Genomic DNA, 14367 nt, shown 5'->3' with positions numbered 1-14367 from the left:
GCACAGTCAGATGTCCGCACTGCATTTTCAAGTTATTGCTTGGCGCTAGTCACGGTTTTTGAAATGCGCATCTCTATCACGGCATTTCGGGAATAGTGTTGTCAAACGCCGTGACTCATTTTACCGATTTCACACGTGTTTCAGTGAGCGCACATTTCATTTTCAGTTCTTTGCGAAATTTTCACAGCTAAAATGGCCGATGTTGCTGAAACCCCGAGTGTGGAAACCCAGGAGGAGGTAGCACAGCCCGCCGAGGCACAGGTGCTGGAAGCAAAGAACGGCGACGCCAAGGAGGACCCGGCTCCCGCAGCAGAGGAAGCCGCTGGCGGCATCTCCAAACAGGAGCGGGCCATAATCCGGCAGGTAGAGTACTACTTCGGCGATGCCAATCTGAATCGGGACAAGTTTCTGCGCGAGCAGATCGGCAAGAACGAGGACGGCTGGGTGCCCCTGTCGGTGCTCGTTACCTTCAAGAGATTGGCCTCTCTGTCCACGGACTTATCCGAGATCGTGGCTGCCCTGAATAAATCCGAGGAGGGGCTCGTGGAGATTAGCGAAGACAAACTCAGCCTGCGTCGCCATCCAGAGCGTCCCATTCCAGAGCACAACGAAGAGCGGCGCAAGGAGATCCAGGAACGGACCGCCTACGCCAAGGGCTTCCCACTAGATTCGCAGATTAGCGAACTGCTCGACTTTGCAGGCAACTACGACAAAGTGGTCAACCTGACCATGCGCAAGCACTACGACAAGCCCACCAAGTCGTACAAGTTCAAGGGCAGCATCTTCCTTACCTTCGAGACCAAGGACCAGGCAAAGGCCTTCCTCGAACAGGAGAAGATCGTTTATAAGGAGCGCGAGCTGCTGCGTAAGTGGCAGGTGGACTACCTTAAGGAGAAGCAGGAAGAATACGCCCAGAAGAACGAGAAGCGCAAAAACAAGAAGGAAACCAAGCCTGAGCCGGCCTTCGAGCTGCCCAAGAACGCCATTGTTGTCTTCGAGGGCGCTCCGGAGACCTCTAGCCGCGAGGAGATACGCGAAGCCTTCGAGAAGATCAAGGACTTCGATGTGGCCTACATTGAGTTCGCCAAGGGCGAAACCAAGGGCTCTGTGCGGCTGACCGAGGCCGATGCGGCCGAAAAATACATTGCCAAGGTGGAGGAAGGCAAGGTAAGAATCAGAAATGGAGTTATATCTTTTCCCTACTTAGCTAATCCGAAACCGTACTTGCCTATCCACAGCTCAAGTTCAACGATGAGGTCTCTCTGTCGCTGCGAAAGGCCACCGAGGAGGAGGAGAAGGAGTTCATCGACAAGGCCATCGAGTTCATGAAGAAGCGACGCGATTTCACCAGGAACAAGGGCAAGCGCTTCAATCGCAAGCGCCACGGCGGAAACGACCACAAACATGGCGGCGGTAAGAAGGCGCGTGGGGATTAACTCATCCTCCTGTATTCCGCCACCCGAGTCCCTTTGTCGCAGTAGACCAAGCTTAATTGTTACTCGGTAGATCTAGTTGACCTAGCTTTAAGGCTTATAACATATATAACACTTGCTTTCTCTTAGTTTTCAAAATAATCGCTACAGGTACAGAATATTTTTCAAATATGTATGTGTAGTCTGTTACCTAAATAACGAGATGGAAGAATCCATCTGTTTCACTCAGAAGAAAGCTAAGCTACAAATAAAGACCACTGTGTAAAAACTGAATCTTGTTCATTAGTTTGTATTTTCATTTATTATTGCTGTTTTGTGTATTTTCGATCTTTTTGTGTGTTCGTGTGTGTATTAAATTATTGTAAATGAATTTAACTTAAAAGCATAAAATTTAATATTACAAGTACTTAAATGCATTTACAATTACAGATAAATCAAACAAAATTGTTCAAAAACGGTTAGAAAAACTATAATAGCAGCTACAATTAGGTAATAGGTAAATGTTCGTTAGGGGTTTGCTTTGCATCATCAGCTTGTACAATTATATAGACGTCGCTTACAACTTAGACGCACTTAGGGAGAATTAAAACTAAGCGAATTAACTAAATAGTTTGGGCTGTGCATAGCAACGCCGACTAAAATTAAATTAGGCTATCAAGTGGTTCTTGCGTTATACATTGACATTGTAGTTAATAGGGAACAAAACGAAAACTTCACAAGGTAAACAAAGATCTGCGCAAGCACAAAAGTTTCACAACATTTTTGGATAACTATCTCAACAACGAAATTTCTTTCTGAACTGGGAATCGTATTGCGAATATCGATGTATTCTGTATGATCAATACGTCGCTCGTGCTGAAACGAATGCAGGAGCAGGGTACAGGGTACAAGTGAGGTCGAATATATGTGCACTTGATATACGCGGATACAAGAGTTATGATTACATGTACTTAATCAACTTTTACGCATACTTTGAACAGTTATAAACAACGGCATCGCGTTGCGATATGCGATAATTTAATGTGTAGCGACGTGTAAGTTAGCTCCTTTATAAATAGGAAGTGGTGGGGTGCGCTCAAGCGGATCTCTCTGTAGCCGGCAGAAAATGTACAAAGCTTCAGCCAGGAATTCTCGGTATTCTCCTCTGCTTATTCACTAGACTAACACGATTTACAAACGAGGCTCCTCGAGGCTCTACTCTTTTATGTGTACAACAGTCGATCTAATCCATATCTATGCATGTATGTAAATAGCTAAGTGTGCAAGTGCGTTCTGAAGGCCCTAAAACAGCCGCGCTGAAACTGAAAATTCTCACAGGTAAGGAATGTGGTCAGTAATCAAATAGTGTCTGTTGTCTGTCAATGAGTCATCATCAATGTCATGTAGTCAATGGTAGTATGTATAGCAATGCAGAGCCAAGTCAGTCGTTAGAACTCCATTGCAACCATCCTACGGTCTTCAAACGCACTGCGGAGTTATCCTATCTCTGATCTGATTCCCGCCTACTTCCAGACGGGCGTCAGATCCAGGGTGAGATTCTGAATGGTGCGGTTACGGGCAGAGCTGCGTTTCTGCTTCACGGAGCTGGTGATCTCGTTGACCAGTCCCTGGCAGTCGTTGCACACGGTCACCTGCTCGCCGCGCAGGTTCTCCTTTTGCTCCTGCGTCTGGGCAAGATGGCTGCCCGAGGAGAACAGGTTGAATCCCCTCGAGAAGCGGGATCTGAGAACAAATTACGGTTAATAAATGTATTGCACCACAATCCAGACAAAAAACTCACTTCCTCTCCAGGGTGCTGTTATTGGAGAGCGGTCGATATGCTGGACTGTGCACGGGCAGACTTCGGGGTCCCTCCATGCTCCTCGACATGACGTTGTTGTAGTGCTGCTTCTGCTGCTGGTGGACGCCCGAGGGTCGCATGGCCGCGGAATACGAGGACGACATGGTCGCCTGGTCGTGCAGTGCCTCCACGGCCTGTCCAGTGGCGGCCGCTGAGGAGGATACTCCGGGTCCCACGCTAATGCCCGGCGTGCTCATGTTTGATCTTTGGTGCTTGGGTGAGGATGGGGCACTGCCCACGGTGCTTCGAGTCTGGAATAAAGGAATCAATTTCATTAGTTCCATGTTTACTGGTCGGACAGTAAGGAAGCCTACCTTTCGATCTGACTCGGATCGCAAAAGACGCTCTATCAGCGACTTGGGGAACTGGTCGTCCATGATGTTCCCCGTCGAGGATGAGTGCGCCTGCTGGGCATGATGGGAGGGTGATGGGGTGCTCGAGCTGGCCGGACTGGACAGCAGCGATGGCGAGATCAGCACGAGGGGCACGTTCCGGAAGTGCTCCGAGGGAATTCGCATCTGAGAAGAAATCGGAATGTGTAAATATGCAGCCATATGGTTAACCAATAACCCGGTACCCACCTTGGTATAGCACTTGGCGCAGACTGTGCGCTGGCACAGCTTGCACTGGATGCCCCAGGGACCGAAGAACGAGAACCGAGTGCGCAGGCACAGGAAGCAGACGCGACGCTTTTCAACATCCTCCTTGACGCGCACGTCCATCGGCAGGCCCTCCAGCTCCGCCTTGGTCATGACGGAACGGATGTGAACGATCTCCGCCAGCGTGACGGACAGCCGATCGTCACCCCGTTCCATCCACGTCTGTTTGTCCATGAAGGACTTGTTCCATGGCCCAAGCGAGGATGTTGAACTGCCCTCGTCTGAGGGATGGGTCTGCTCCGCAGGACTTCTCTTAGACGTCTGCAACGGATTGGTAGATACAGAAATAAAGTTTGAATAGGGTTTAAACACTATTGTTTTGATTTGCTGATAAAAAGTTTGCTTGAATGGAGAAATGGTCGAGAATGAAAGAGTCTAGGGTATTGTGAAGTATGGCAGTCGCACCACAGATGTACTATCCTTGAAAGAATAATGCAAAAGTAGAAGGCACCCTCTTCCCTCGATATCCTCATTAACATTATGCTGGCGGACTCACCTCCTTGCTGACGTCGTCCGATTGACGCGACTCGGGCCGCGTGGGCGGCATTGAGTGCGTCTCGTCCAGGTTGCTCTGGCATCCAACGATGGTGTGGCGGCGCAGGGATGCCCTCCGCGACTCGCACTGAGTGGCCAGGTCGTAGGCTGTCAATTAAAGAGAGGCGAACGCATTCAGTCAGGGTCAACGGGGCGGATGAGTTATTTTCACACATGAAGGACAGTGACAGTGAAGGCGCAGGGAAAAGCGACAAATGTTAAATGTCAGATGTGTATTTCGAAAGCAAGCTGTCTGTTTAGTAGCGTGATATATACTAGTGTGGCGTCTAAATGCAATTTCGATATCCGATAGGGGGACAATCATGCGAGAAGGCAATGCATTACGGATTTACGTGCTGTTTCTTAGCAAATATTTACATTCCAGGGCCGTGTCGTAGAACTTGTGGTACTCGTCCTTCGTGAAGGATGGCTCTTCTGGAGGCGCTGCCTGCTTTGCCGGCTCCACTGATCGCGTTTCATTTTCGTTTGGGGCAGCAGTTAATTTTGTTCGTTTTTCACATATTTATTTTGTTTGTTAGCGTCATTTTTTGGCAAGTTAAAAATACATGATTTTTATACGATTATTGGCAGCCGAGACAATTAAGTTAGTACCAAAATTAAAAGCCACTACGAGGTGCCATAATAAATAATACTAGGGGCAAATTGCAGTAGACTTTCTTTTATTTCTACATTCACATTTGTTTTTACAAAATATTTCGAGATTTTTTTTGTTGTATATTTGTGTGGTTCATTGTGTGTGCTTGAGTGCCGCCTCCACCGATCGTCAATTTTGAAGTGTTATTTGCTACTTCGGCCCACACCACACCAAAATTTCTATTTGATTTTTTTGATCTTAGTGCGATTTTTGGTAACTTTACGTTCACTCGATTTTGCTAGGGCTTTGCTTGTGTCATACAAAATCATAAAAATTAATTCATCGATATTGGTTAGCAGTGTGCTCACAGAAAAACGATCAAATACCTTGGCAAAATAAGTTTGTGTTTGTTTTTTTTTTTTTTTGGTTTGTTGTGTAAGGAAAGGAAAAAAGTAAGAAATAAAAATAATTTAAATTAAAATTATAAAAACTTAAACCACATCACAGACAGTTCAGTTGCTTTACCAGTAAAAAAAAATTAATTAAAAGCAATTTTAGACACTTTTATTCTAATTTTTCTTGTGGTTTCGTAACTTTCTGCCTGCAATTGAAAACCAAAATACGTAGTGAAAGACGTAAGGCGATGGCTTGGCCATGGCATTAAAGCTAGAGCATAAAGTAAACCGGTTTTAAATATACAATTTTAAAATATTTTATACAAAGGAAGCTAGCTGTGGCAAGTGCCTATTTAATTAGCGCAAGAGTTTCATAGTTCATAGTTTGGAGAAAGCTTTATAAAATATTGTTGAGTCTGTCGCTACATGACTACATTAAAGATTTCGAGGATAAGAAATTACTTTCTTCCCATAAATATTTAATATGGAAATACCTTTTCAACTTAAAGGAATAATTAACCAAACCCGTAAACTTTAATTCAAAAACCATCAAATGGACCGAATTCTCGAATTTCAATCAAATCCAAACCGCCCATGTACTTTGTGCTCTAGTGGCGTGTGCTCCCAAAGCTCCCAAGTAGGTTATAGATATACGGACATATTTTGCATAATCCACGCTAGAATCGGATACTCACTTGTGCGTCGGGGCCGCATCAGCGCCGCCGTCTCCCGGCTATCTTGCCGTGCCTGACTGGGCACCATGTAGCCACCGAATGGATACGGCGGCATCTTGGGCTGCGAGCAGCGGTGCATCTCGGCGAGATGTGGATGATGCTGGTGGGTGGCCGCTGTGGAGTGGGAGCTGCTGATGCTGTTCTCATCGTAGAAGAGATCGTCATCCTGGAAAATCAGAAAATCCGCAAATCAGAAAAATAGGTTGGATCGCCTGGGATGTTTTTTGAATTCCACGAAACCCACCTGAAACTTGGAGAAGTCCACTTTGATGAGCCGCTGTCTGGATCGTGACAGCGTGGAGTTCGCATTTGGAAGCACTGAAAGAAAAACAGATCGGAGTAACAATAAGTCCTCGTTTCTCAGGCGAAAGTGGTGGGAAAGTTGTAGGCTCGATTGGATTATCTAATGAATATCATTGGGCAATGGAGCAGGCATCTCTGAATAACTCGCAATAAAACTGGATTTTGCAACCCTTTTTGCCCGCTCATTGCGCAATTAGAGGTGACATGTCTAGGTTCTCACTTCACCGACGTCAAAGGTAGTCATAGTTTTTTATATTTTTACTTAGCCACTCCATAAAAGCCGTTAAGCCCATCGCACTTAATGGTTCTACTTGTGAAACCCACTCCGCTTGTGCAACGCCTGGGAACTCGTATCTGCAGCGGAAGAGTTCGCTTCGCCTTTGTGCAACTCAAAGATACTTTATGGGTCCACGGTTCTGTAATAACTGCTACGTGATCCGGCTCGCTACTGACCATTGACCACGGACCACCGGACCATTATGTCCGCTGGCTTTAACCTTTCAGTGGGGGGCAAGCACGAGCGTTTTCATCGATCTGCTTTACTGGTGGATTATGAAAACTATGAACTAGATAGAAAGACAACCATTTGAAAACTCAAAATAAATCATAGTCAAATGTTCATACTACTGCAGCGACTTTTCAAACATTTAGGAGCAAGCAATGGAAGCTATGGCTTCAAATTTTTCCATATGTTGGCTAGTAACAAGTGTGTTTAAGCTACTCAAAGTCTATTTATCTTGGGTGTTATTTCTCCATGTCGCTAATGACCAAAGCTCTGCAACGCAGTGAACAAATAAAACAAACTATTTTTCAATGCTATTTGGAAACAAAGGGTATTTAGCCTTCGGCGTGTGTCTAGATCTGCTTTGGACCCTATTTCTTCATGCCTCTAATGACTGGAGCTTAAAATCGAAGTCATAATACGACGGCAATTACCGGAGCACTGCAGTTGCCTTGGAGTAGCTTCTCGAGCACAAAAGCAAGAAACACTTCCTCGAGGTAGAGTACGAGCGCCGGAACCCTGCCCCCCAGCCCACCCACTTGCACTTTGGGGCAGGCCTGAAATCGAAACCAGGTCAAATTCAACAATGGGGAGACGCTATTGTGTATTTTTCGAGGGTCTGGAGATGCTGATGTCTACCTTTTGATGACCTGATGGCCTGTCGTGGCTTGGGTGTTGGTGGATTATTGGCGGCCGATGCTCTCGGTGCCGCGCGAGGTGTTGGCTGGGGCTGGTCCAGATCCTGGTCGGAACTCGGTTGCGGGTTCGGAGTGGATGTGGATGTGGACTGGGCCTGACTGGACTCCCCGTCGGAGCCGCAGTATAGCGAGGCATCGCTGCCGATGTCCACCAGATCCGACTCCCGCGGCATGTGATGCGACCGGAAGACGGAGGCTGCCGTGGAGCGTTTCGCTGGCCGGGCTTCCATGGGTTAAGCCTGGCACATTTCCGTTTGGCTTTTCACTTTTCGGTTTTCTCACACGGTTGCATGGAGGCTATCGATCCGAGTCCGAAAAAGGGAAGCCACCCTCTGGGCCGCACTGTTCTCTCTTTTCAGGGAGGGTTGATGGGAATCAGTCGTGTTTGCCCTGCAGCTCCATTAAGTTTGGCTGAGCGTTTCCCAATATCCACACGCCACTTTGTTGTACTTTGCTTATTTTACTAGATAGCCACCGCTTTCGATTTCATTTTCACTTAGCCCACAGAGTAATTGGTAGCTGCAGAGCGGACAACGACGAGGCGTCTCCAGCGAAGCTCAACACGGAACTGAGAAATGTGGCAGCTGTCAACTCGAGCTTCCCCACTTTTCGGCCCGGTTTGCGCATGCGTCGCTCGCAGAGAGCGCCAATGTTTTGTTTTGACATTTAACGGCCTAAAAGCTGTTTGGCCGTCGTCGCTGTTGTTGTTGCGTGGGTGATTTATACGTCACCGTTGGGGTGATGACGTCGTCAAGCGGCAACAAGGACTCGCCACATGTGATGAGTAAGCGCGTTAAGTCCCGCGAGGATATGGCAATCAAGGCTCAAGAAGTTTCAAGGGAAGGATAATGGAAGACGAGGTCGGCTTAGGACTACATTTTTTAACATTTTTAATTTAACTCTCAAAGAGTTAACATTAAAGTAGCTATTTCTCAGAGTTTAAATTTCAGTGTCTGTGAACCAGAACATTTTTTCCGAGCACCCATAAGTATGCTTTGAAATATTAAGCAAGTTGCAGGTTTTACCTTGAGGCTGGGCTACACAATTCGAACCATGTAGAGTATATGTAAAAAGTGTATTTGGGTTTAGTAATCATCATCAGATTAACCAAAAAGATTAAATATTTTTAAATATACCACTTGACTAAATTGTATTTAACTTGCATTTCAAGGCAAGCCATAGAATTTACCAACTCGATTTTATGTAGTCATACAAATTAAATTCGTCCAGCTGCTGCTGCAATATTGAAATGAACTTCAAAGTCGGAGAAGAAATACGAGAGATTCCCAGACGAAAAGAAAACCCAAACAGCCAACAATAGCCAACTTCGACGGAGGTGAGGTTGTCGTGCTTGGATTTCTTCGATTTTCCTGGCTTAAATGTTGCAGTTGCCGTTGTCGTCGTCGCGTTGTCGCTATCTTTGTGTGGCACAATTTTGCACGCTTCCTCCAACCGAGCGGATTGGGGATTTCAATTTTGGATTCGGGGTGGGGATTGCACAGGAAAAAAAATGATTGCACTTTGTAGATAATAAATAGTACTGGCACCACTTGTAAGTTCTTTTTAAGAGCCACCTTCTTCTTTAGTCCGGCTTATCAGCTCTCGATATTGAACAATTTCGTTTGGTTACCGTGCACAAATTATTCCTTTCAGTGTTGTGATTGGAAAATCTTGCCGTTTTTGATCTATGTTGGCATGCGCTCTTTGGCCGGCAAACACACACAAACAGCGAATTGCAAACGGCAAACAAACAAACATGGCAGAAAAATAGGAGGACGGACGGACAATGGGGCTCCCCCAGCAACAAGTGCAGTGAAAAAGTCTTGCCAGTAACTAGTTTTCCACCAGCGCCCCTTTCTCCATCCCTCGGCACTCCTCTTCTATATTTATCGGCGGCAGGAGACATCGGTTGTCTATATAGGCGACAACAATTTATGGGCCGTTGGCGGTAAAATTTGGAGTCGGCTGCACACAACGACTTGAGACCAGGATCCAAGCGATGGACGCCCGCAGAAGATTAGAGGCGGCATCTATTTTTGGCAGGCACTGTGAAAAATCCACAGGTTTCCCTTGACAATGGGCTTGGCCTTTTGAAGGATAGGTCAGTGAGAGTGGAACCCATTAGTTGGCCATGTGTAGAGTACCATACGGATTTCTATTGAGACCCCACTGCACTCTTACAGCAATATGTACTTTTAACAAAAAATGGATTTTTCAAATGGGAAGTCTAGTATTACTAGTTAAGTTGAACATTGATTACTCACCCCTTTCCCTGAGGGTCGGTGCTTCCGGCGGGGTGATCTGCTTGAGCTCCTTCCCCTTCCGTATGGACTCCATTAGCTGCTCCCGCGGAGAAGGCTCGCACATGCGCGGTGGGCCCAATTGGCGATCGCTGGCCTGATGAGTCCGGAAAGTACAGAAACAAGAACGTACAGTAAACTAATAATTTTTATTTCAAAGAAAAACAACAATTTGGTAGAAAAAATGAGGAATCACGGCCAATCAAATGAAGTCGGAAGAAGGGAAAGCCTTTGCATCAATATTTCACATTCTGCCAGAGGCAAATGGGGATTTTGATGAGGAGGGATTGTTGTCGGGATTGCGGTTGACTTGGGTACTGGCCGTGCGAATGGATTGGGAATTCATTGGGGAACTGGCATTGGGGGCTTTACACACCTTCTTCAGCGGCGGCCGTGACCTGATGAACTCCAAGATCATGGCGTGGGCATCTTTCTTGACGCGCGGCGGAATATCTCCGTTCACCATCACCTTGCGCAACTGATACTTTCTGTGAAGAGAAATTCGGGCTTAGATGCGGTTTCTAAATGGGGTATTGCTTTCATTCTTTTGTTGGCTACAAATAAGCGGTGCTAAGTATGTTATCTATGTAAGGTCCGAAGATCAAAGCATCTGCTATCATTGTAATTTAATGAAGAAGTAGACAGCATATATCTCAACTTTGGCGTTTATTAAATAGTTTGTACTCACTTGGCTCGGATGTCGCCCATGAGTATTTCGTAGGGCGTCAGCTCGTATTCGATGGGAGTGCGCTCGTGGTTGCTCTTCTTCAGCCGCACTCCCCGTCGCAGTTCGTCGATCACCTGCACCCAGAAGCGTGCCTGTGGATTCGGGAAGGTGTGGTTAATCAATAGAGATCCGATACTAGATAGCTGCGACGGATCGCTGGCGATGTGGGACACGGCAAACACAGAAACAAGCAGGCAAACAAACAAACAACGAACAAACAAAATGGAGAACATGCAATGGAACCAGGGACCTACTTGCAGTGCCCTCCACAGCTGCAGTTCGTGCTTGAGACAGGAAGAAAAACAAGCAGACAGAGTGGTGAGAGGTGCATTTCACTTTTGCAATTATTTTCATTTAATTAGCCAATAGTTTAGACTCCCGCTGCGAGGGGGACCGATCCGATCCATCGGCCTGACAAGTTAACTGTGCGTATGAGTAATGAGTGTTGAACGCTGCGCGGTGGCAGGAAGACTGTTTAGCACACAATGGGGCCTGATATGTAACAGTGATCCGCAATTTCACTTTCCATTCGCCATCGCCTTCCTGTTCGCCGCCAATTGGTGGCCATGCATCTTGAGACACCTCATTAAACATGCAAAACGAGGCGCGGAGGGTGGAGCGCATCTAGGGTCCGATTTCAGCAGAGGGCATCAATGGCAGCACATGTTTTGACACCATGTTGCACACACATACATATACCTACGATTAAGATGCCGCGCCACGCTTCAACTGCGCTCACCGCAGCAGCATTAGATGCAGCAGCGGCAGCAGCTGCAACATCAACTTGCAGCAGCAACATCAGGCCAGCTTTGAGTGGCAGCAGCTTCCGCAAAAGTTGGGATGTATCTGCTGCTGCTTTTGAAATACTTTTGGCCCATGTGCGTACAGCATTGGTAACGTCTGGATCGAAAATTAGCATACCAAATCATCATCATCATCGAAGGCAGCTAGGCGAGACACAGACACGATGTCTGCCGAAAAGAGAGATTTCCTCGGAAAACCTTTTTCCCCCTGCCAGCGAAACACGTTCAAAGCCAACGAGAAAAAATAGTAATAAAACAGAACCAGCTAAATTTCCGCAATTCCAGCATTATAATGCCCAAACAAAAACAATGTAAATTCAGTCAAAAAGTGTTTTAACAACCAGTTCGCTGTGTGACATTCTGAAGGCTGTTGTCTTCCCAGAAAACACGATAAAACGCTGACTAAAGACACACTTCTTGCACTTCGTTTGGCAGTAGCTAAAAACGAGTGCAAATAAAAGAAAAACACTCCCTATAAACAATAGACCAAACAAAGGTAGAGAACTCTTATCGGAGAAGTAGAAAATGATAAGATGGCGTTTAATCAACGCTCTACAATGGACTCAAATTTCGTTTCGCAATACCAACAAAACGAAGAAGACACAAAATAAACACACTTGAATGGATTCGTTGCCAGGTCTCCATTGCGCATATGATATATGGTGTATGTCTGGCCAATTAATTGGCCATTAATTGGCCACGGCTGCACCCTCTTTTTTAATCCCCGCCTATCGGCACATGCAAATTCATGGAGTGCAAATATTTATGGTCTATTTCACTATCTGGTTGTGTTTCTTCTGTACTCCAGTATGGGCAAATAATGATGTGTCGTCTATTTCACACGCAAAGGTTTCTTATTTTTGCGATTTGTAATCCTCGGACATGCGAGGAAAAGTCGCGCCCAACATTTCTCAAATTGAATGTACCCTAGATTGACTCAATAAATTCTACTTTTGTTTTTTATTATGATTACAGCCCTAAACTACAGATAATACTGCTTTTATTGGGCTCTCTTGACTCCTCAAGACAAAGAAACAACATTATTAAATTTAAGCAATTAGCAGTTCATATAAATAAAGTCATTTCAGAATTTGTTGGTGGCAATAATTTGGGCAAGCAAATTAGCAACTGAAATAATAAGTCATTTGCTTTACATTCATACTCAATCCGGTTTATTATCGTGGCTTAAACCAGCTGCAGCATTTCCCGAGTTATGCAAATAAGTCTAAAGATATTGGAGCTTGTAGAACCCCACATTTAGCATATTCTCAGCCTTATCAACTTTTGAGGACAAACTTTGCCAACTGTTCTTTGACAGGCTTGGGTTTCCATCTGATTGAAAAAATCAAACACACCTCGAACGGTAAAAAGCCGACTATAGTATAACTTTTCACGCCACAAAAAGTCAACAAGAAGCTGAAGCAAAAACAAGAGCGAATTTTGGCTTGCGTGCCTGGCCAATTTGCGTGTGTGTCTCAATGAGTTTCGGAGGTTGAAAGACGGCTGTGGCGGGCCGATGTGGTGATGATGGCAAACTCCTGTGACGGCCTCGACATATTCAGCAAAGGTCACAGCAAACGCCAAAATATATAGATGATATATGCGTCCATTAAAATAGCTCACGAAATCACACAGTACATACGAGTGTATACGACGAATGGTGCGGCGTTGAACTCATTAGGATGATGGCCAATATGGAGGCGACCACCGCGGGCCAATTATTGAAATTAAAAGTGAGTTTCATTTGGCAATGCATGAAATAGTTCACTTTTTATTCCAGCCCAGAGCGGAAAACCCCGCCACAAATGCTCGTGATCTCTGCGATAATGATTATGATGATGATGGCTCATGGCATATGTTTTCGTTCGAAGAGGTGCGCCAAACAAATCGTGAGACGCTATCGCCACTGTGGGCCATTAGTGGAGCACCATTACATAACTATGGTATGGTGTGGTGTGGTTTCTATGTGTTTTAAGGGGACAGCACTCTTGAAGAATCTTACCCAGTCGTTGAAGCCCAGCTTCGCCAGTTCTTGTTGCGTGGTGGCCGATGATTCCGAGGCCTTGATTAGCTTCTCGGCACCTGCTTTTTAGGATAATTAATTAGTTAACACGTTGCCTTTTCAGTCGAATAGTAGTGGCACTTACCATTGTTCAGGACCTGCTGCAGAAATACTCGGAGCTCTATGGTCTCCGTCACGAGGGCTCTGCAGACAGCTCTGTAGTGGTTCTCTGGCAGGGTGGTTTTTATGTGATTTCTGCAGGTCTATTAGGGAGTAAATAAATAAATTAGCTAAATAAAAGCGCTAATAACTACCTTAAATGAACGGCGGCATAACAAACCAATGCAAGAACCGTACATTCGTTGCTAATCAGAAATTCAAACCTATCCGTGTGCCTATATATTTTATATCACACTCAAACCGCACTATATTGGTTTCAATTTATTTTCTGTGGTTCCATCTAACCTACATTTATTCCTAACAAATTCTGGGAATAGCCCAAAACCCATACACAGGTTCTGCGTACCAAAAGCTAATTACGTTTCACGCCTTCGGCAATTTCCTTTCACTTATTACGATAATCATATCGCGCGTATAGACCAACTCAATTTATTCCCCCAAACAAATCTTATCTAACCCGAGAGGCACAGACACTGGAGAAATGCAAATTTATCTGTATCAGTCGCGGATACTTTTCCACTTTACGATGGTGTGCTAGAAAAGTCAGGCAGGTGGAAAAAGATCAGGGATCCACTCGCTGCTCGCTGTTGCCTGACAGCAATGTGTCAATTCCATAAAGTGGCTCATTAGACAAGAACCACCCAGCCCCGCCCCGCCCGGGG

The 14367-nt window shown here is 45.6% G+C and overlaps 2 protein-coding genes across 6 annotated transcripts in view; one reads left to right on the top strand and one right to left on the bottom strand.

Moving 5' to 3' along the window:
- Positions 1 to 103: 103 nt before the first annotated feature.
- LOC6618125 (la protein homolog) lies at positions 104 to 1706 on the top strand. The gene is made up of 2 exons (XM_002042387.2): positions 104 to 1167; positions 1239 to 1706. Exons 1-2 carry the CDS (start codon positions 193 to 195, stop codon positions 1434 to 1436), a joined length of 1173 nt encoding a protein of 390 aa, XP_002042423.1. The 5' UTR covers positions 104 to 192; the 3' UTR covers positions 1437 to 1706.
- A 936-nt stretch (positions 1707 to 2642) lies between these two features.
- LOC6618124 (protein spire) overlaps positions 2643 to 14367 on the bottom strand; it is a 40129-nt gene continuing 28404 nt past the window's right edge. The window contains exons 5-17 of one of the 5 annotated variants that reach the window (XM_002042386.2): positions 13671 to 13788; positions 13526 to 13608; positions 10682 to 10812; positions 10370 to 10481; positions 9958 to 10090; positions 6435 to 6508; positions 6152 to 6356; positions 4845 to 4931; positions 4429 to 4574; positions 3855 to 4193; positions 3588 to 3791; positions 3214 to 3524; positions 2643 to 3155 (exon numbers count right to left, since the gene is read on the bottom strand). In XM_002042386.2, coding sequence (XP_002042422.1) covers positions 2936 to 3155; positions 3214 to 3524; positions 3588 to 3791; positions 3855 to 4193; positions 4429 to 4574; positions 4845 to 4931; positions 6152 to 6356; positions 6435 to 6508; positions 9958 to 10090; positions 10370 to 10481; positions 10682 to 10812; positions 13526 to 13608; positions 13671 to 13788 — 2163 coding nt within the window. In that variant the 3' untranslated portion in view covers positions 2643 to 2935. Of the gene's footprint in view, positions 3156 to 3213; positions 3525 to 3587; positions 3792 to 3854; positions 4194 to 4428; positions 4575 to 4844; positions 4932 to 5129; positions 5448 to 6151; positions 6357 to 6434; positions 6509 to 7634; positions 8250 to 9957; positions 10091 to 10369; positions 10482 to 10681; positions 10813 to 13525; positions 13609 to 13670; positions 13789 to 14367 lie in introns of those variants that run through there. The other 4 variants (XM_032714053.1, XM_032714054.1, XM_032714055.1 and 1 more) reach the window with 4 other exon arrangements.

The sequence above is a fragment of the Drosophila sechellia genome, chromosome 2L (assembly GCF_004382195.2).
Source record: "Drosophila sechellia strain sech25 chromosome 2L, ASM438219v1, whole genome shotgun sequence".
Taxonomy (NCBI): domain Eukaryota; kingdom Metazoa; phylum Arthropoda; class Insecta; order Diptera; family Drosophilidae; genus Drosophila; species Drosophila sechellia.
Note: the sequence above shows the minus strand (reverse complement) of the source record. Positions and strands in the feature narration are given on the sequence as shown.

Excerpts from the sequence above, each read along its gene's own strand:
- LOC6618125 (XM_002042387.2), top strand. The coding sequence starts at position 193 with ATGGCCGATGTTGCTGAAACCCCGAGTGTGGAAACCCAGGAGGAGGTA. Across the intron at positions 1,168-1,238 it reads CCAAGGTGGAGGAAGGCAAG|CTCAAGTTCAACGATGAGGT; the intron begins GTAAGAATCAGA and ends GCCTATCCACAG.